Here is a 22728-nt window from a genome sequence, read left to right on the forward strand (position 1 = left end):
TTTCAATTGTTGAACATTTTTTAACAACAAAGAAAATTTTCTTGGACACTTGTGTAATCATGTCAAAGCTCAGGGAGTATTGCTTATACGCAGCCTGAACTTGCTCCTACATTATTATCCTTTTGCTTCAGATACGTGTTTGCATTTATATATTCCCCTTCCAATGTAATTGGACAGAATACAGGTGCTCACACAATTCCAACACTAGCTTTGATCTTTGATCTGTTATGATAACTCCACTGTTATAAGAACATCACAGACAGCATGGTTCACAGTTTATTTAAGTTTGTTTATATTAAATTAAAAATATATTTTTGACAGATTCATGTAACAAAAACGAAGAAGTTTTCAAATTGTACAGTATAGATGATGGCTGATTTGTGGTTTGCTGCAATATAACCAGTTTTACAGCATCATTTTACTTAAACACTCAAATAAAAGTTAGGAGGCAGGTTTGCAGTGCGAATGAGCACAGAAAAGACAAAAGGCAGGAATGAACATTGCCATTTGAACGAAAAGAGCTTAAGAAGCTAAACTAGAGACTGAAGAGAATTATAGCTTCAAAGTTAGTTATTGGTTCTGTGAAGGTGAGTAATACAATTATTTGTCTTAAGCTGTGTTTCCAAAAGCTAATTAATCAGACAACAGACACGGAGCTAAGGCTTTCTATAGCTAAAGCCAAGCGCAAAAGTTAAAACACCACATTAACTAGTGCTGAACACATAATCATCAGCAGGTCTACAATGCTGTGAATTTAAAAAAAGCCACAATCCAAATACATATATATACAAAACAACTCTAAAGGAACAAGTATGTCTCAAATAAAACAATTCCACAAATTAAAAGCAAGAGTCTCCCTTATTTACAAATGCATCTAGCCATTTCTTTAACAATCTATAAAAAATACTATTCACATTTTCCATGAATTCAGTATCAATATTTGCTCAGAGTTTCATTAATTAGTCAATTCTTTATCCTGCCGCACAACAAAGGCCGAGGGAACAAATGGTGACCTCATCAAAAGGAAACACCTTTTTACGCAGTGTAGCTATAGTGCTTTTTCACAATGCTGTGGCCATTCCAAAAATATATTTTATCTTTGGAATTTTCCATTCAAATTACTTTGAGTTAATTGTATACACACCAAGTGCAAAGCACTAAGTGATCTTCTCAAAGGGTAAATATTGCAGACCAGATTGTTGATTGTTAGTCACTTTGACCTGTTGGGAAATACTTCATGGACTGAGAAATAATTGGTTAGGAGCTAGGGCAGGATTTACAGCAGACAAAAGCTTTTTAAAACCAAGTCTCTGTGCATTAAAACAAACAGAAGGCATGATCAAAACTAGAGCAAATTCTCTTGATTACAGCAGGATAATTTCTCAGCAAATAAGTGAAGGTTAGTTACATAGTGTATACTTGAGACAAAAGCAGCCCGCTCACTTATGCTAACATGATCGCTGCGTGATTCATGGGGGAATTGCCCAATCGTCTTCTTTAAGGTTTGGACCTGATACTTATTTGGAACTTTGAGGAGAATATGGAGGTGGAGGAGGAGGAGGTTTGAGTGGTGGATGCAAAGAATTTTTGGATGAAAATGCTTGCATTTAAAACTCCTTTGGCATGTTTACCACTGTGGGGGTGGGAGGGGTGAGCGACACAGCAGCCTAGCAGTTAGCACATTGCTTTACAGTGTCAGCGATTACCGATCGAGGTTCAATTCCCACCCTCTGCTGTCTATAAGGAGTTTATACATCCTCCCCGTGACTGCTTGGGTTTCCTCCCATATTCCAAATACATACAGTTAGGGATAGGGAATTGTGGGCATGTTACGTTGTTGCTGGAAATGTGGCAACACTTGCCCAGCACAATCCTCGCTGATTTAATTTGATGCAAACGACACACTTTAATGTATGTTTTGATGCACATGTCACAAGTAAAGCTCATCTTTAATCTTTAAACAGCCATTCTTACTGATAAAGTGCTCTATTATAACTCCAAGTTACCTTAATTGGAAACTGGTTAAAGGTTTTGATTATTGTTTACTTGCAAACCACACTGACCAATCCAAACTTGGTAACTAAGCACCAGAGTTGCCCACAGACAATATTTAAACAGGAAGGCAAAGTTTAATAAATTTAATTTCCAGTGTCTGATCCTCAAGCAAAGAGTTTGTGTATAAAAATAATTCACAAATTAATTAAACACAACAGTTATGTGGAATCACCCATACAGGACCTGCCCTCTTCTTGTTACTACCATTTCCGAGGAGGTACAGGAGCTTAAAGACCCACACTCGATGATTCAGGAACAGCTTCTTAGCCTCTATCATCAGGTTTCTGAATGATCCATGAACACCACCTCATTATTAATATTTTTGCATTATTTGTTTATTTGTGTAATTTTAGTGATTCTATGCTTTTTCATTATAATGCTGCTCAAAACATCAAATTGCATGTCAAGTAAATCAGTGATAATGAATCTGACTCTGAATCTGAATCTGAATCACGAGTGTTGAAAGTACATAGCCCTTTACACCCAAGGCCACCACCAGAGCAAAGATGGACAAACCACCCAGCAGAAAGTTAGGTCATGAGAATCATCCAGCAGCAAAAGTCTGTATAATTTAAATTCCACAAGATTTGTTGTGTTGGCAACAATTATGAAGCTACTTAAAACAATATCTGGACACTGCAACGGAAATCAGTATTTGGGCAAATCACTCAGGCTTAAGATTTATTTCGACAACTTTAATAATAAAATAATGCTCTGGTTTGAAAATCAAGAAGTCTGTGGTGGAGAAATTTTACACCTATTTCTTTAGTGTCTTAGTACCCACTTTGAATTGTTTTGATAGGACTTTCATTCTTTTCTGGGATAAAACTTCCCATTACTGATTTAGACAATACTATAGAGAGACATTGTTTGCACTGTCAGGCTGCATCTGCTGAGGGAAATGGGCAGTCAACATTTCATGTCACAATCCTTCCTCTGGAGTGAAAAATAGAGGGGAAATAGTCAAAATAATAAGGTAACAGAAAGCGTGAGGCAGAGGTGGCAGGTGGCAGGTGACAGGTGGATTCAGTTGAGGTGGGGTGATCAGCAACAGTGAAGACAAGTACTGAGGAAGGACATGTGGTTGTGGTAGCAAGTCTGGCTGAGGATGTCAACTTTTCTTGATGTTCATTGGGCTGCTTGAAGTCTCCATGATGCCAATAAACCATTTTTGTTACTGAATAAAGGAAAGGAAGGATTATTTTAGGTTTACTGGTTAACTTCTTGGCACTGCAGTCAGTCCTTCCGTGGCTCTTCAGGACTATGTCAGACGCTCTGACTTCATCATCAACCGCTTTCTCCCTCACGGATGCTGCTCGACCTGCTGCTCCTCCAGTGGGTCACTTGCGAACGCGAGAGGTTTTTAACCGGTCATTTTATTGCGGCAGACGCAGACAGGTGACACGACTGGACCTGGGTCTGCTTAAGTTGGGAGGGTCACTGACAGCTTTCTCAGGCCCTCCTGCCTGCCTGCTCAGGATTGACGTCTCGTGGGTGGGTTGATCACCGTAGCTGTCACGCAAGTCACGTCCACGCAGCCGCTGGTTCTGATGGGCGAGTGCAATAAACGCTTACACAATAATGCAGCCGTTGAAAATGCAATAAGGAAATTAATATTTTGCATTCTGATCACAGCTTATCTCATCCCGAGGATGGCTCACAGTGACTTACTGTGAGATGAATCAAATATGGTCATGTTGACCAGGACTTTCATCCAGGCATCACAACGTTGAAAGCAGTGATTATCTGAAAGGTCAAGCTGTTCACATGAACAGTGCTCACCAACTCTTCGCTATACATCAATGACATTCCTCTCTGGAACTAAATGTGCCTCTTGTAAATTGAATCTGAGAACCCACAGTAAAGTCAGGCTAAATGGTATATAAACTAAGGTCAAGCTGACAAAATGTTTCCGAACTCCAGGCAGTATGACTGATTATTGATAGTTCCAGGGAATTTTCAATTCTTTGAGGTCAGAGTTCAAAGATCAAGGAAGTCAGATTGTACTTTGGTGAATGGCTGTTGATGGAATGTTGATTAGGGGTGAAGGGTTATTGGAGGGAAATGCCACAGAGCCATACAGCACAGAAATGTGCCTTTCAGTCCAAATGGTCCTCGCTGACAGGGATTTCTGCCTAAGCTCATCCCTTTTGCCTGCACATGGCCTATTTCCGCCTAAATCTTTCATATCTATTCAAGAAGCCACCTGCCCTGCCAGTTTGTTCCAAAAACTTAGCACCCTCTGGGTAAAAAAAAAATTGCCCCTCAGGTTCCTATTAAATTTGTCCCCTCTCACTTTAAACCTCCAGCCTCTAGTTTGTGATTCCTCAACCCTAGGAAAAGGTCTGTGTGCCTCTCATGATTTCATACACCTCTCCTACACTCCAATGCAAGCAGTTCCAAGCTGCTCATAACTCACTTCCCCAAATCCCAGCAACATCACTGCTTCATGAACATCTGAGCTTTGGATATGCTTAACGACACAGTGTGTATACCTTCTTAAGCCTCAGCCTGGTCTCCCGCAAAGAGCTGCTAGGCTTTCTCTAACACTAAAGGACATGCCTCAGCTTTTCCCTCTCACCTTAAACCTCTGCCCCCTAGCTCCTGATTCCCAGGAAATCAAAAGCTACACTAATCAAGCTATGCACCAGGGTATCCTCCCCATTCTACCAGGCTAATGTGAGAGGGGTGTAAGGGTGCAGTAACGATGCTGTCGGAGATTTCTCCAACTACTGAGATACTCAGGTGTGCGAGGCTATCCCAAAGAACACCGCCGGGCTGAAACAGAAGATCGGTACAAGAGCGGATAGGATGAAGCAGTCTTCGGTAGGAATAGGCAAGGCATAAATGGTCAGCATAGACAAGGTGGGCTGAAGAGTTCGTTTTTGTGCTTTCAACCCTGTAATGGGGTGCTGCAAAAGGAAGGCAGGACTGGAAGATGAAGTGGGGTCTTTGTCTCATACATAGACACCCACAGTCCAGGTGCTGGGAAGACCTTTTCCCTGGTTGGGGTAGGGGATCGGGAGAAGGATCACCGGCTCAGGACACAGGATATGACATGTAGGACTGAGATGAAGAGAATTATCTTCATCCAGGGGGTTGTGGGGGCCATTGACAAATATATGTAAGAATGGGTGAAAGGGAGAGGAAAGGAATATGGTATTGGGGTAGAGGATCATCCAAGACATATTGAATGGCAGAGATGATACTAAGGGCTAACCAGTCCACTTCTTCTGCTGTTTCCTACATACTTGTGCTCAAACACACTGAGGATGATAAAAGAGGTCATCTGTAGTAAACAGAGCTTCTGGAAAGCTGACAGGTGATGAGGTGTCACAATCTATTGACATATTGGGTAACACACATCAAAGTTGCTGGTGACCGCAGCAGGCCAGGCAGCATCTCTAGGAAGAGGTGCAGTCGATGTTTCAGGCCGAGACCCTTCGTCAGTTGTTTGTTGTTGTTTGACATATTGGGTAGTTGGGATTGAAAATTACAATATGATCAGTTATTATCTTATGGAATGGGGTAGCAGAACAAGAGGCTTCCTTCAACTTTGTGTATAAATTGAGAGCATGGAATTTTGACACAGTCATTTCCTAAATTTTATTGGTGCACTTACTAATGCTCACTTCTTTATGTCATTCAGGAGACTATTTAACACATCATATGCCTGTACTAGCTCTTTGAAAGTTCTGTCCAATAAACCTCACCATGATCAGCTCTATCCCCATAAATCTGCAAAGCTTTCTAAACCTCAGTGAAAGCCAGTGTTATCGCCAGATATCCCTAGGTCAGGTTATAATTACAAAATCATCCAGAAATAACATTACTGCTGTCAGTTTCTGAATGACATGTTTCAATCACATGCCTCTGTGTTTATGGTTGGGTAGAACAAAAAAGAGCTAACACATCCTTTTGTGTCTGCAGTTGCTGACAGTAATTTTATAACTCATGTGCCAAGAAATGCCACTTACAATCTGAGACTGAAAACTCAAGGAGTTGGATCCATTTGCCAATGTTTCCATAATTTCTCTGAGTTAGATCGCGTTAGCAATCAATTCTGTGTCGATTGGTGCACGTTGGAACATTAGCGCACGTTGGAACATTAGCCTCCACGTGATTCACCATAATGCAGTCAACACTTTCCCTGCAACAGCCACGCACCCAGTGATGTCACCACATGTCACAGTTACCGAAATAAGTGAATACAAAGGTGCAATTTTGTTCATCAGATTCAAGAAATGAGGAGCAAAACCCATGGAAAATCAGCAAGAGAAGTGGATTTACGAGTGACATTAATGCTTAACTCACAGATTTGGCCAGACATATTTTTCATTACAATAGGTACCTTTCTTGACTATTTCTTCTGTGCCTCAGTGCAAGATGTTACCATATTTGTTATTGTTCGAAACACACCTCACAGAGGCAAGGGCCATTCATTGTAGCGTCATTGATTGGGGCAATGGACAGAGAAGGGGGTGGTCACACATATGGAGATGACGACACATCCTACCTCACCTCTGTGGCTGCTCTGCAGTTGCCGATGGGGAAGATCTTTAAAATCTGTCCACCTTCCCGACAGTTAGCATGAACACTACACATGATTTGTCATGGTAGCCCATCAGATCCTGTCCAGCAATGTGTGAAATGCTCCAGTCCAAATTTCAACTTCAACCCAGTTTTGTAAATTCTCTCAGGAGGTCCCAACACTGTTAGTGCTCTTGGAGCTCGTATCCAAAATGAGGCGTATACACAAAGTCTTTGCCCGTCAGTGGAAACATGAGAGACTAGAGTTACTGGTATCTGGAACAACAAACAATCTCCTGCAGGAACTTAGTGTTGATCAGCATCTATTGGTCCTGATGTAAGATTTTGACCCTCCCCCCCAAAAAATTTAAAAATCGATAACTCCTTTCTTTCTACAGATGCTGCTCAACCCGCTGACTTTGTCCAGCAGATTGCTTGCTTCCATCTTTCACTGTCGAACAGAACTTACAGGATTGCTCAATGTAGAGACGTCTCCAGCTTTGAGTTTCGACCCCTCATCATTCTACTGTCTTTATAGCAGTTATACTTCATTACCAAGGTCACTGGTGTCCAAAAGCAAATCAGGCAGAAAACATCCAGCTGCTATATCACTCACTATTCCTCTACTAATCCATCCAGATACAGAAATCTCATCAGCCCTGCTAAAAAAAAAGAGATTTTGTGACTTTTGAGTATCCCCAGTTTAACTTTGTGTGGAGGCCACGATTGTGCTTCAATGATTGCATTTCAATCGAAACATTTATTGCGGGTTAAATAAGGTGTCACGGCTAAGGGACAGAAAAAGAACTGAATCTCGAAAGTTGGCATAAAAAAAAGGAAAAGTAAAATTCTTTCAAGTTCTTAACTATGATTTGTTGACCTAGATTGTAAATAGATGCTGTGTTTCTTTCTGTGTTCAACGCTTCTACAGATAGCCTTTGGGAAAACTTGTAAGGTAATGTTTCCAGAGAGCAATGCTACAGAGCCGAGCAGTAATCATTCAAGTAATTTCCGATTAACCTTGTGGCTTTCGTAAAGAGCGAACAACTATCCTTAACACTGCAGGGAAGGACACCTTGAGATACCAGCACTTTATCATTTCCAGAGAGAGATATAAATGGGCTGATTAGCTGAGTTCACTCACATTCATTCACTGTCTTTCTGTGAAGATGGACAAGCCTGGGTGCTGCTGAGAACCTTGGAGGTGCAATTGCCCGAGTCAGCCAGTGTGTGTCAACTGTGCTCCAGACTGGCCTGCTTTGTTGTCTGACTGAATTCAAACACAATGCAGATTGGTCAGATTCGACCTTTGGCCAATACCTCTGAAACCTGGTTCAGCCTGCCCCTGAACTCCAGTCACGCTGAGCAAAAATAAATACAATTAAGTAAGTGTTGCTCTAGTGACCCCAGTAATGCCTGAAAGAGCTTACGCCTTGAGTGCACGTGAAAGTAAAGCGACGTTGGATGTGGCCTATTAAGAGCAGCATAATCATGATATTTACAATATCAACTTTTAGTAATAGACACGATTGGCAGTGCTGACGTGTGCTTATCAAAGGCAAATAAACCCTTCCATTAATTTTTCAATTACAAAACCATCCCCCTCAATTTATCATTAAGAATTAAGAATGGCCCTACTTTCTAAGGCTTCAAAAGTTACCTGCTATTAAACTATATTTAAGTACAAAAGAGAATTGAGAGGTCTGCTACATAATAAAGTCACCTTCAAAATGGAGCTTGCCATAGTGTTCAGTTGAATGGCTAGTGTCTACCGTGGTGGAAAGGGTCAATTGACAACAAGGCGTGCTTGCTATGGGTCCACCAGCCCCAGGTGAGGCTCATCCAGGTTGGATCCTGCACCCAGACTGAGATTGGTAGGCTCATAGCATTTCACCTCGTCTGCCAGTGTTGGAACAGCTCCCTGTACTGGGTGCTTGTCAGACTTGCCCCATGGACACTTTATACCTGGATAAGATAGTACTTCAGAAAAATCCAATTTGTGGGACCCCAAATAAAAAGTTCTGTACCTTAGTTTTACTGAGTGGTTGGGTTTGTGGATTTTTGTTCAAATTAGAAGTCTACATTTAATTGGACAAGCTTTCTTTAAGAATCAACTCTCGATGTTGTGTGCTGCACCCACCCTCCCCCCCCATCACTCATCGACAGCCTATTGCACTCTGTTCCTTGACCGTAACCTTCTGAACTGTCTTGTTGAAGGTCTGCAGGAGAAGAGAATCCCAAAGATCTACATTTTTGGTACTTCCACAGCAATCCTTTTTTTTTTCCTGTTTGTAACCATATTGCTTTGTAACGGGTACCAGTTAGAAAGATTGAATTGGACCAGGGCTGAATTCTAGCAATCCAACTCTCCTTCATTTCAGACAAAGTTTGCCAGTACTGTCACCTTAGACATTGTCCTTCCAGTCATCATTGAGGATACCTGTTTGTAGTTTGACGAGGAGGTCCAGTGAAGCTGGGGTTCGGCAGGTTACACCACCGTATTACGCTGTCCGTATGAAGGCAGCACTGTCCCCGGCTTTAGTGAGAACTCTGAGAGATACTCAGGGTTCTCTGCTACGATGGGTTTGATGCGTCCATTCTGCTTGTAAAAAAACTTTGTGCTGTACTCCTGCAGGTACTCCGGATTGTGCATGGTACCTTTGGACAGGTAACTGTGATTCCAGTAGTCAGGGTTATCAAAGGCCTTGTCAACATTTTCTGATATGGCAATCTTGTCCTGCAGATACTCTGGGTTCTCAACCACATTGCCAAATGTGTTGAGGTAGAGGGGTTCATTCACATACTCATCCTCCATGGTCTTTGACCCCTCTGGGACATTGTGGTACTCCGGGTTATCCAGGGCGTGGACGTCACCATTTTTCCGAAGCGTCACGAATGGGTTCTCCTCCACCTGGTTCAAGAACTCTGCAAAGTGATTAGTGAAACTGTTATACCTTTGCAACAGAGGAAAAGGAAGACTTGCAACCCTTTAACGTCTTTCAAATCCCAAAACGCCAGTGAACTGTCTGGATGAATGCAGCTCCAGTAACGCTCTTCAGGCACATCGTCACCTAGGGCAAAGCAGCCCTCCTCAGTGACACCCCCCCTCCGCCCCCCATTCATCACCCTGAGTAGCAAGTATCATCGACATGAACTTCTAGAAAAAGTGGTTGAGGCAACCACATTTAAAAGTTATCTGTGGCAACATGGATAAGATGGGCTGAATGCCAGGAGCAGAATTAGGCCATTTGGCCCATTGAGTCTGCTCTGCCATTTGACAATGGGTGATTTACCATCCACCTCAAACCCATTCTCCTGCCTTCTCCTTGTAATATTTGACACCCTTACTAATGAAGAACCCACCAACCTCTGCCTGCTTCCCTGCTGCATGACTCTAGATAACGGATTGCAGATATTCACCGAGACTATTCTGCCAGCATGTCCCAAACCTGTGCCTTCTGCAGCCATGAAGGACGAGTGAGGCAGGCACAGGAGAGTATCACCACCTGGAGCTTCCTCTCTAGGCCACACACCATCCTGGTCTGGAAATACATCACAGTTACTGGGTCTAATCCTGGAACTCCCTCCCCAACAGCATTACGGGAGCACCTTCACCAGAAGAAAGGCAGTGGTCCAGAAGGGGCCCAACCCCATCTTCTCAGTGGTCCAGAAGGGGCCCAACCCCATCTTCTCACGGGACTCAGGGCTGGACAATAAATGCTAGCTCAGCCATCGGTGCCAGCATGCCATAGACAAAATGAGATAATGCAGCCGGTTGGCTGGCCGTCTGATTTTTCCATTGGCCCTGAACTTGGGGGTGGCCCATGCTGCGCTCAGCTAAGGGGCTTGGACACACTTCACAATGGCAGTCACTGAGACACCAGAGAACTGAGTCGAACAATGGCTGTAGCTGGGAGCTCCAGCATGGCCCCATTCATCTAACCTTCATTCGAATGGTAAGTAAAATGGAGTGCATTGCTCTGTGCCAATTTTAATTAGTATTATTGTTTTTGATTTATTCAGTTATTGAATGTGAATTTAAATTAACATCTTACTTTTAAATTTATGTATATGCTGTATATGTACAGTATTTAAGGGTAAAATGTATTCAACCATCTCTTAATATCTTTGGTAACGCAAGCTTCGGCCTTTTGGCAAGGTGGCTGAGGTAGATCTTGAGCCCCCATCACCTGAGGCCCAGTTACCACCATCGTCTTCACAGAACGGTTGAGCCATCAAGGCCAGCAGGAATGTGTGACCCATGGGGGACAGAAACAGCTGGTGCAACCTCGGGTATTCATGGAAACAGCAATCAAACCTGGAGCTCTGCAGAGTACTGGAGATGAGGAATGTAGTGACTGGCAGGGACTCGTCACAGTCCAATGGGAGTGTGGGACAAGAAGACAGCGTGGAGTGCCAGAAGGCAGGTGGATTTGGAAGCAAGGGCACGGATTTTATGCGCTGTTGGCCAGTGACCCCAGGGGTAATGGGTGGGCAGGCGTGATGTGAGTTGGGACAAAGGCATCTGAGATTTGGAGCACTGGTCACTCAGGAGAGCACCAGAGTTGGTAACCATAGCAGAGACAGAGGTGCCAGAAGCTGATCAGTGGGTGTACTTGGAAGTGCCAAAACTATATGTCTCACTGGGGTCAAATACAACAGTGAGGGTGCCAGCTGGCCATCTCAGTCTTATCATGACACCAAGGAAAAGCATGCTGGGAGTTTGTGGCAGAGAGAGAAACTACACCTTGCACCTTTCTAAAATTAAACTAGAATGTTTCTAATCTTGTGGGATTGGATGGTGGGCTGGTGAAGGGAATGAAAATTCATATCCAACCAGTGGCTAGGTCCTCTACACACATCCCAATGTCATCAAAATGTTCCCTCCCCTAACTCTATAATTTCTGTTCTATTTGTCTCAATCACTCTTCATGGAAGCAGAATGCACAGCTGACACTCTCCGAGCTATGCAGTATCTCCTGAAACTCTCTTGTTTATTGATGACCAGGCATTGGGCTCATCCAGTGGTGACCACAGCCTTTCCAAGCTGTCCTTTCAAATGCCATTGAGCTGGGTTCATCCTCAGCACCCCTAGTACGTTCTACCTATGCCCGGGACAGAGAGCTGGATGGGATGACCCATACCCAATATGGATTCTAGACGCCACTACTCCTCAGTGGAAACTATGAAGGAAACTCTTAAAGCTCTGGACAAGAGCTCAAGCTGGGGCTTAACTTCTGCCAGGGACTGGGAAATGTGTGCTGCATCTTTAAATATATCCAGAGTTCACCCTTTCATTAACCCTTTCATTCCTGGAAATGTAATAAATAATTTCAATACTAATAAATTGAAAACTTATTAAATGCATTAAGATAAGCGAAAAGAAAGTCACAACTTATACTGATGTTGCTACGTTCATTTTGTTGTTTGTTTTTCTGAACATGTTTGTTATGTATAATTTATTCTAATTTAAGTTCATATTAACTTATGTTTTTCCTCGACTTGTACAATGCTGCTGTTGCAAGAAGCTCATTTTCCTGGTGTTTATCCCCTGAGTGTTTGCATCTAGGGCAATAAATGTGAACTTGAACGTCACAAAGGATTACATCAGATAAGCAGCACAGAAACAAACCATTCACACCACCTCACATATATGTTCCTAATGAACCTCCTCCTTCTGTCTCCATCAGTCTAACCCTCATGCTGCTCGTCTTTCTCCTCGCTTTTGGGTCGGGAATTTTCTCTTGAATTCTCGTGACACTAGTTCTGTTTCTTTCCAAAGTGAAATGATTGTCCCTATGCACACTTGATCAAAACTTTTAATCATAGTAAAGACCTCAGCCCTCCTCCAAGTCCACACGCTTTTTCCCCAATATGTTGACTGCACGTTCTGAACTCCCCTTTCCCCCTCAGGTTTCAGATGTGAACCCACATTTGAGTGAACGAGGCTCCTGATGCTAATGCTCAGTCAGTTCAGTTCAGCTCAGGTTCACAGAGGTGGATTTAACAGTGCATTGCTGGGGAAACCCTGCAAGCTTGGAGACTCCACACAGAGTCCGCAGATGAAGCAGAGCAATGGATGTGCCAAGAGTTGTCCCTCCCTCAAACCTTTCCAAGCGTTTCATGGGCTGGCATACACCTCTCCAGCAGGGATGTGGGTGTGGGGTGCTGGGAGATGCTGGGGTGTCCGAGAGTGTGACTTTAAAAACCTTAATATTCTGCAGGTGGGAGAACTCTCAGCCTGTTCCACTTTTTCTGCTAGGTCTCTTATATGTTCCTTATGTATCTGCCTCCACCACCACCCTTGGCAGGGTCTTCCATGCACCCATCACTCTGTGTAAAAAACCTCCCTCTGACATTCCCCACAATACTTTCCTCCAAACACCTCCAAATTATGCCCTCTCAAATTAGCTAACTCTACCCAAGAAAAAGGGCACTGGTTGCCCATTCTACCCATGCCTCTTATTATCTTATACACCTCTGTCAAATCACCACTCAACCTCCTTTGCTCAGTATGGACACGTTGGACCGAAGGGTTTGTTTCTATATTTCTATACTGTATAGTATACTATACTGTGTGACTTCAATACTGAGCAGAGTATTGAGGGTGTGGTTTCAACATACTTAAATCCAGTATCAAATTCCTTTTGGATTCTTGCATGGAAGCATCATGCTTTGCATGTTCTCAGGATCTGAATCCCCAGATCACTCTCTTGATAATGAACAGACTGCAGTTATTTCAGAGATTTTTTACCAAGTTACAGAAATGTCACCGACAAATTCTGCTTTTTCATGGAATTGTACAAGAACAGAAGGAGGCGATTTGGTCAGTCAGTTTGTCTGTGTTGGCTCCCAATACCAGAAGGTGAACATACTTCTCAAGTTTCAACTTCAAAGATTTCGGAGAATTTTACTAACCTGCACGAGATAGTTTGGCCTTGGCATCTAACTTGGAAGGCCTCGCCAGCGTTCGGTCCTCTTGGATGGATCCCACTCGCTCACAAACCACTGGAAGAAGAATGAACATGATAAGGATGCAGTGTCCTTGCTGGTCACCAGAACTAACAAGCTTAGTTACTCCTCTGTTTATATTTCTCACTAAACCGCTTACATAACAACTACTTAAATATTAATTGCAACTACCAAGGTGTTTCACAAGTAGTTGAGAGACACAGTGTGACATTGAGCCAGAGAAGGGTTCTGTAAACAGGTCACCTAGTAGACTGACTTTTCTGAGCGTTTTAGCAGAGGAAAAGGAGCGGGAGAGGCAGCGAGGCTCATGGAAGGAATTCCGGGTTTTAGGATTAGGCACTGCCTCCATTTGACAATCATGAAGACCGATTAGCAGAGAGAGACTGCAGAGCGATTCTTTCCAAGGTAAAATCGCACCCTCTTCCACAGTGGATGCACCTCACAAACTGTGAATGGTTTGTTGACTCCTTAGCACACCAACATCAAACAAGGAAAGGTAAAGACACGGCAAACTTCTGAGTACCTGGGAGATCAAGGAGAAACAAGTAAGTGAGTTTGTGGACTGAGTTCTAAATGTTCCTCCTCCATTTCTCAGCCACAGAACTTGACAACAACTGACTGTTGCAAGATATGGTCATCTTGTCAATTTAGCTGATAACTCCCAGCCCTCAACTCAAGAGCAGCACAGGACTAATAGCATGGAAGGTTAGGTTTCCCCACTTCTAGTACAGACATGGCATTAAGGAGAATCATGGTAGCATAGCAGTTGGTGCAATGCTATTATAGCATCAGTGACCCAGGTTCAACTCCTGCTGCTGTCGGATAAGGAACTTGTACATTCTCCCTGTGGTTGCTTGGGATTCCTCCGAGTGCACCAGATTCCTCTCACTTTCTAAAGACCTGCAGGTTAGTTGGTTCATTGGTCACATGGGTGTAACTGGGCAGCAGAGGCTCATTGGACCAGGAAGGCCTGTTATCATGTTGTATCTCAAAATAAATTAAATGATACGAATAAAGTGGGTAGAATTTAGTGTGTGCCACCACTCGGTGTGTGCTGGTGACACAGGGAGGGAAGGTGTCCCCACCCCCAGACAGGAGAAAGTCTGCTCTCAGTCAGTGAGAGGGTAAACAGTGTGATGATTGAAACATGCTAAATGTAAATTCAATGAGGGAACAGTGCTAAGTGTCCCATAACATCACCACTCCCCCCCACCCCTGCCAGCCTCAAACACAAACATTGCCCAAATACCTGCTCACACTTGGAGCCTTTGCCATGGTAGTTTCTGCTTTGGAAATCTCTCCAGAGCAGTTTACTGATGAGACCAGTAAAATACTCCTGATGCAATGTGTGGAAGTTTTCTGCCGGCTCAGCTCTGTGCTCACTAGCTGCGGATGTGCATCTCAGAGCGATACCAGGCTTTCTGGCTATCCATTGAGGATTGATAATGGGTTATTACTTGAGAGGTTCAAAAGAGACACTGGGCTACACTGCCAGAAGCAGTGAGGGGATTGTGATAGGCGGAGGCAACCCAAAAACTGTAAGTGAAGTCAGGCAGGGCATAGACAGAGTGAGCAGCCATTGTCCTTTTCCAAATGTTGAAATGTGTAATATCAGAGGACGTGTATTTAAGGTAAGAAGGGGGAAAGTTGAAAGGAGATTTATGGGGTAATTTTTTTTTTAAATACAGAGACTGGCGGGTGCCTGGAATATGCTGCCAGAAATGATGGTAGAGGAAGAAATGATAGCGGTGTTGAAGAGTCTCCTAGATATGCAGCTTTAGCAGCAATTGCAGCCTTGAGTCTATGTGGATAGGTCTCTATCAGCTTTGCACATCCGGGCACTGCAATTTTTCCCCCATTCTTCTTTACAAACTGCTCAAACTCATGCTCATGCAACTGCTCATTGCATGGGGATTGTGAGTGAACAGCCCTTTTCAAGTCCAACCACAAATTCCCAATTGAATTAAGGTCTGGGCTCTGACTTGTCCACTTTAGGACATTAACTTTGTTGTTTTTAAGCCAGTCCTGTGTAGCTTTGGCTTTATGCTTGGGATCATTGTCTTGCTGGAAAACAAATCTTCTCTCAAGTCATAGCTCACTTGCAGACGGCATCAGGATTTCCCTGTATTTTGCTGCATTCATTTTACCCTCTACCTTCACAAGCCTTCCAGTGCCTGCTGTGGTGAAGTGTCCCCACAGCATGATGCAGCAACCACCATGCCTCATGGTGTGTTTTTCATGAAGTGCAGTGTTTGACTTATGTCAAATACAGCGTTTAGTCTGGTGGCCAAAAAGCTCAAATTTAGTTTCATCAGACCATAGAACCTTTTTCCACTTAACTTCAGAGTCTCACATATGCCTCCTGGCAAACTCTAGCCAAGATTTCATGTGCATATTTTTTTATAGTGGCTTTCTCTTTGCCACTCTCCCATAAAGCTGCAACTGGTAAAGCACCCAGGCAGCAGTTGTTGTATACACAGTCTCCCATCTCAGCCACTGAAGCTTGTAACTCCTCAACAGTTGTCAAGGTCTCTTGGTGGCCTCCCTCACTAGTCCCCTTCTTGCATAGTTGCTCAGTTTTTGAGGATGGCCTGCTCTAGGCAGATTTACAGCTGTGCCATATTCTTTCCGTTTCTTTATGATTGACTGAACTGTACTCCAAGGGATATTCAGTGACTAGGAAATGTTCTTGTTTCCATCTCCTGACTTGTGCTTTTCAGTAACCTTTTCATGGGATTGCTTGGAGCATTCTTTTGTCTTCATGGTGTAGTGTTTGCCAGGATACTGACTCACCAGCAGTTGGACCTTCCAGATACAGATGTATTTTTACTACAATCAATTGAAACACAGTGACTGCACACAGGTGATCTCCATTTAACTAATTATGTGGCTTCTAAAACCAATTGGCTGCACCAGTGATGATTTGGTGTCTCATATTAAAGGGGGTGAATACTTATGCAATCAGTTATTTTGTGTTTTATATTTGCAATTAATTTAGATCACTTTGTAGAGATCTGTTTTCACTTTGACACGAAAGTGTCTTTTTCTGTTGATCGGTGTCAAAAGAAGCCAAAGTAAATCCACTGTGATTCACTGTTGCAAAACAATAAAACTTAAAAACTTCCGGGGGGGGTGGGGTGTGAATACTTTTTATAGGCACTGTATATGCAGGAACTCTGCAGCGGTCCCAGCTGTAACAGGTGAGGGGCTCAGGGATTTATTGAGGAACCTGATGACAAACTGATGTGGGGAACATGCCAGAAAAAGAATGAATATGGAGAAATAGTGATGTGCTTTAAGCTGCCATTTTGATGGGAAAGGCATGTATCATCTGCCACTGCCTTTTGGACTGGTCATGAGGTGAGCTGGGAAGGCAACGTTTCACTTGGTCAGCTGCTGCCGGAAGGAGCTATGGAAGCAGCCAGGCAGAGAGAATCCTGCAGGAATTGGCAGGGAGAAGGGGTGGGGGCGACAGGAACAGTTCTTTCAAAGAACTTCGACAGGAACGATGGGCTTACTGCATGGGGGAATTAAGATTCCCTATTCTGCCCACCATGCTGTCAAAACGCTGAAGTTGTGTGTCACAGGAGAAGTGGGAGATAGGGTGACTTCCAGTTCAGTATGTGTTCATTAGATCTGACACCAAGTTCTTCAAAAATATTCCTTGACTTAAAAACACAAGAGATTCTGCAGATGCTGGAACTCCAGACTAATACACACAAAATGCTATAGGATCCCAGCAAGTCTGGCAGCATCCCCAGCATTATGTGTTTGCACTAACTTTAGTGAAGTGTAATGAGGTTACCAGGTAAATGCAGCTGAACATGGGGCAGATTCAAGTCTCTAGGTAATCACAGCAGGTCCACATGCACTTTATAGCCAGTTAAGTATTTTCAAACCATACCCAGTCTAGGAAATGAGGCCCCAGCTTTATGCCGTCCAAAGATTGCAGGTAGCAATAGGAGAATGGCCAGATAAGATGGTATATTCAGAAATGGTATCACTCTCCTGGGCCAGAATGGAGAAGCAGAGAGTAGTGGCACAGGGACTGACCTCTCCCAAACTGACAGCACCTACAGAAGGCACTGCCTCAGGAAGGTGGCATCTATAATCCCCGCTGTCTGGTTCATGCCCACTTCCCGCTGTAGACATTGGGCAGAAGGTGCAGAAGCCTTTTAAGTCCCACAGCACCAGATTCAGGAACAGTTACTTTCCTCCAGTCATCAGGATATTGAGCCCACTTGCACAAATCTAACCCTACCCCAGCAATGGGGCACTGTGGCAGCCTGTTGCATTACTGAGGACTTGTTGCAGTTGTCGTTTTCATTTTCTAGTGCAATTTATGTACTATTTATGTTCTGCGTCTTGCCTGAATCTATGTGCTTGTGATACTTCTGCAAGTTTCTCCTTGCACCTGTACCTCACTGCACTTGTGCACTTGATATTCAACTCAATTTGATTCCCTGTCATCCCCATGATTGACAGTCATTGACTGTGCACAGAACTACCAGGTAACCATCCTTCTGCAAGAAACTTCAGTAAGTATCCAACGGAAGCAATTGCTTTTTATTGGGTCAGGTAACCACAGTTGTGGACATGAGTCTTGTCTTCTATATCCATGAAGAACTACTAAGTTCTCGTGTGAGCCCTGCTGTCTCTCCATTGTTTTGCCTGTGAAACCTTACTGTCCACATTACTTTCTGCCTGAGTGGTTTGTGTTCCCTCCCACGATGCCGAACCTACCTGTGGTCTTTTTGTCCTGGATGGGGGTCATGTAGCCATCCTCGTCCAGCTCCCCCCTCTGGCCACGCTCCGACAGGAAGACGGTGGGGTCGGCGCTGTACCGCTGGGTGCTGCTGTCTTCCCGCTGGCGGGGAGCCTGTTTCTTCAGTGTCCCGTTGCAACACATGTCGTCGAACACCTCCAGTGGCGAGGCCGCACCCTGTTCCTCCAGTGGGGCAGTCCCGGAGCAGCTGGGTGACAGCCCCTCCTGTGGCCTGAAGATTCCGTCACGGTACACAAACTGGCCCTGCCACCACACAGATGGAAACTGAGTAAACAACTTGACACGGCAAAGTACCACACGTAAAGTCACCGGGCAAAACGGAGACAGAGGCGCCTGAGCAGACAGCAGGGCAGTGGGCAAATTGCCCGGTCACCTCTCCACTCCAGCAGCCAGATCAGCCATTCAATGGCCAACGTACGGATTAGGTGCCCCACACACACAAAAGCGCTGGAGGAGCTCAGCAGGCCAGGCAGCATCCATGGGGGGAAATGAGCAGCTGACGTTTCGTGCTGTGACCCTTCGTCAGCATTCTTTACTCTCCTCCGTTAATGCTGCCCGACCTGCTGAGGACCCCCCCCCCCAAAATTCTGTGAGTGCTGCTCAAGATGTACAGCATCTGCAGAATCTGTTGTCTCTGTTACTAATTAGGAGCAACTCTTGGCTTTTCTGCCCCTTGACCGTGCATCCATTCAATATGATCACAGATGATCTGACTGTAACGTCACTCACTTCAGCCTGCCCAGTAAATTGTTCACCTCTTGCTGATCAAGTAACTATCTTGGTCTTCAGAACATTCAAAGATGAACAGACCACTATCTTTTGATACACACACACACACACACACGCTCTCAACCCCACCCCACCCACAAACCCAGCAGGACAATAATGTAGTGGTTAGCAGACGCTATTACACTACCAGTGACCCAGTTCGATTCTGCTACCGTGTGTAAGGAGTTTGTACAAATCCCCGTGTCTGCGTAGGTTTCCTCTGGGTGCTCCAATTCCCTTCCTCATTCCAAAGACGTACAGGTTGGTAGGTTACTTGGTCACATAGGTGTATTTGGGCAGTGCATAAGCATACACACAGTTTTCTTTTACCCACTCACTCCAGCTATTGGGCGTGAAATTGCAGAGGTGTGCTGTTAATTCCCTACTGTCATCTCCCAGGAAAAGAGAACTTTGGTTGCATTCTTTCATTTCTTTGAAGCACTGTACTTGAACAATACATTTTTGACTAAGGATGTTAGAATAAATTTTTTTGTGCTGTGTTGGTCTTAATGTATGACTGCAGGACTGTGACAATTACGTTTGTAGATCAGCCATGATCTAACTGAACGGTAGAGCAGCTTTGAGGGGCTGAACAGCCAGTTATGGAAGGAAGACACTCAGATTTCCACAGGAGACTGCCACAAACCACGAAAACATTTGAAAGGGAGGAGTTAGAGATTTTTGATGATTAAGGGGTGGAAGGAATAGAGAAGAACAAAGGAACTGATTCAGTGATTGGGTGCGTGACTGGGAAGTCCTGTAAAGAGAAAGGTAGCATGCATTTAGAGATATGGAACGTAAAACACTGGAAAAGTCAAGAGGTCAGGAAAGAGAAACAGTCAATGGACCTAAAACGATGACTGCTTTTCCTTCCACAGATGCACACTGACCTGCTGAGTTCTTCCAGCATTTTAAGCACCACACACATAATGGTGAAGGAACTCAGCAGATCAGGCAGCATCTACAGAAGAGTAAACAGTCAAAGTTTCAGGCTGAGACCTTTAATCAGGGCTGGGAAAAAAATGAAAAGATGACTTCTCAGCCCGAAACATTGACTGTTTACTCTTTTTCACAGGCATTGCCGGCCCTACTGAGTTCCTTCAGCATTTTGTGTGTGTTGCTCGGATTTCCATCGTCAACAGATCTTCTCGTCTTCTTGCATTTTCTGTTTTTGTTTCATAGTTCCAACAACTACAGTTTTCTGGAATGCATTTCATTTATAGAGCACTAGTTATAACTTTGAAAACTCCCAAAGTACAGTTCAAGGTACTTTTGAAGTCATTGCTATTGTAAGGAAGAAATATTTTATTTTATTTCTGAATTGAACACTAACTAATCGAAAGAAGCTGTACAGTATGCTGGTAATGTCACAACTCTACACCGAGTTTGATGCTTATTTATTACAGATGGTGCTCAGAGCTTGCAAGGGAAAGCTCTTTTAGTAAAGACATTGGTAACTCTGTCTTGCCTCAGTGGAATTTCAGATATGTTTCCATTAGCTGCTTCTAATGGGCTGTTATGACCAATATACATTTATCAATGTTCTATTCCTCAGCCAACAAGATGAACAGTTGCCTAGCAACCTGCTCTAACGAGCTGTCACTCATGAAGGTTTCTACTTAGATCATTAATCCCCCAACTTGGATGGGTGTTGTAATCTGGTGTACGTGTGCATATATTTATATGTGTGTACTGAAAATAGGAGTTGTAGAGTCCTAGAAGGTGAGACTTTAGGACATGCCTGATAGTTGTAGGGTAATAACTGTTCGCGAACCTAGTGATATGGGACCTAAAACTGCTAAAACCTCTTGCTCAATGGTGGTAGTGTGAAGAGGGCATGGCCTGGATGGTGGGGGTGCTAGATGATGGGTTCACCTTTCTTGTGGTAATGCTCCTTGTAAATGTGCTCAGCAGTGAGCTTTGCCTGTGATGGATTGGGTTGTATCCACCACTTGCTGTACATTCTAATACTGCAGTTCTGCTATCTGACACATTAACCTAAGAGACCGTCCTCTTTAAATTAACTTGTCTCCAGCAGCTTTGAATGGCATTTCTCCATTTTCATCGGGAATTTTGTACCTCAGAATATATTTTGCATTATAAATATTTCCTGGCACCCTGAACTGAACTGTAGCGGTCAGATCTACAAGCTTAGATACAGAGTGTTGCTGTTCAGCAAGAGTTGATCAGGGAGATTTTGGGAGCAAAGTGTATCACAGTGGAAGTTTGACATATTCCCTGATGACACTTCACACGTCTTCTGTACACCTGCTAATGTCGCTCCTTGTTGCTGGATGGATTAGTTCACATGACTGACCATTGCTGGGATGGCCACTGTGCAATATAAATGCAGCAGCCCTGAGCAGGTGCTCATGACCTGACACCTGAGTTCCCTTCACGCTAGTAACTTACAACATGCCTTCCCACTGTTCTGACCCTACAATTCACAAGCAAGATTCTGAACTTGCTGACTGACCTCCAATCCATAAGATCACAAGACATGGGGGCAGAATTAGGCCCACCAAGCCTACTCCGACATTTTATCATGGCTGATCTATTACCATCTCAACCCTATTCTCCTGCCATCTTCCCGTAGCCTTATCAAGAACCTATCAACCTCTACCTTAAATACACGCAATGACCTGGCCTTCACAGCTACCTGTGGCAATGAATTCAACAGATTCACACCCTCTGATGAAAGAAATTCCTCCTCATCTCCATTCTAAAGGTACCCCCTTCTATTCTGAGGTTGTGTCCTCTGGTCCTAGGTTTTCCCACTATAGGAAACATCCTCTCTACATCCATTCTATTGAGGCCTTTCAACATCTGATAGGTTTCCTCCTCATTCTTCTAAATTCCAGTGAGAACTGGCCCAGAGCCATCAAATACTCCTCATATGATAATCCTTTCATTCCCAGAATCGTTTTTGTGAACTCCTTTGAACCCTCTCTAATGTCAGCACATCATTTCTTAGATAAGGGGCCCAAAACTGCTCACAATACTCTAAGTACATCCTTATAAAACCTCAGCATTGCATCTTGGTTTTTAGATTGTAGTCCTCTAGAAATGAATACTAACATTGCATTCGTCTTTCTCACCACCTATTCAACCTGCAAGTAAACCTTCAGGGAATTCTGCATGAGGACTCCCAAGTCTCTTTGCACCTTGGATTTTTGAATATTTTACCCATTTAGAAAATATTCTTTGCATTTATTCCTTCTACCAAAGTGCATGACCATACACTTCCCAACACTGTATTCTATTTGCCACTTCTTTGCCCATCCTCCAAATATGTTTGGCAGCCTCCCAGCTTCCTCAACACTACCTGCCCCTTCACCTATCTTTGTATTGTTCACAAACTTGGCCACAAAGCCGTCAACCTTTATTCACACTTTTTGCCTTCTGCCAATCAGCCAATGCTAGTATCTTTCCTGGAATACCAAGGGCACTTATCTTACTAAGCAGCCTCATGTGCGGCACCTTATCATAGGCCTTGTGAAAATCGAAGTACACAATATCCACCAATTCTCCTTTGCATATTCTGCTTGATACTTCTTCAAAGAACTCCAACAAGTAAGATTTTCCCTTGAGGAAACCATGCTGACTATGGCCTATTT

The 22728-nt window shown here is 43.8% G+C and overlaps 1 protein-coding gene across 3 annotated transcripts in view; it reads right to left on the minus strand.

The window, feature by feature from the left end:
• Positions 1–276: 276 nt before the first annotated feature.
• The window catches only part of LOC140199341 (receptor tyrosine-protein kinase erbB-4-like), a 986886-nt gene continuing 964434 nt past the window's right edge, over positions 277–22728 (minus strand). For 2 of the 3 annotated variants that reach the window (XM_072261213.1, XM_072261211.1), the window contains 3 exons: positions 18301–18586; positions 13504–13593; positions 8744–9510 (listed from right to left, as the gene is read on the minus strand). In XM_072261213.1, coding sequence (XP_072117314.1) covers positions 9074–9510; positions 13504–13593; positions 18301–18586 — 813 coding nt within the window. In that variant the 3' untranslated portion in view covers positions 8744–9073. Of the gene's footprint in view, positions 7248–8743; positions 9511–13503; positions 13594–18300; positions 18587–22728 lie in introns of those variants that run through there. The other variant, XM_072261212.1, reaches the window with a different exon arrangement.

Source organism: Mobula birostris, chromosome 6 (genome assembly GCF_030028105.1).
Source record: "Mobula birostris isolate sMobBir1 chromosome 6, sMobBir1.hap1, whole genome shotgun sequence".
NCBI classification, from domain to species: domain Eukaryota; kingdom Metazoa; phylum Chordata; class Chondrichthyes; order Myliobatiformes; family Myliobatidae; genus Mobula; species Mobula birostris.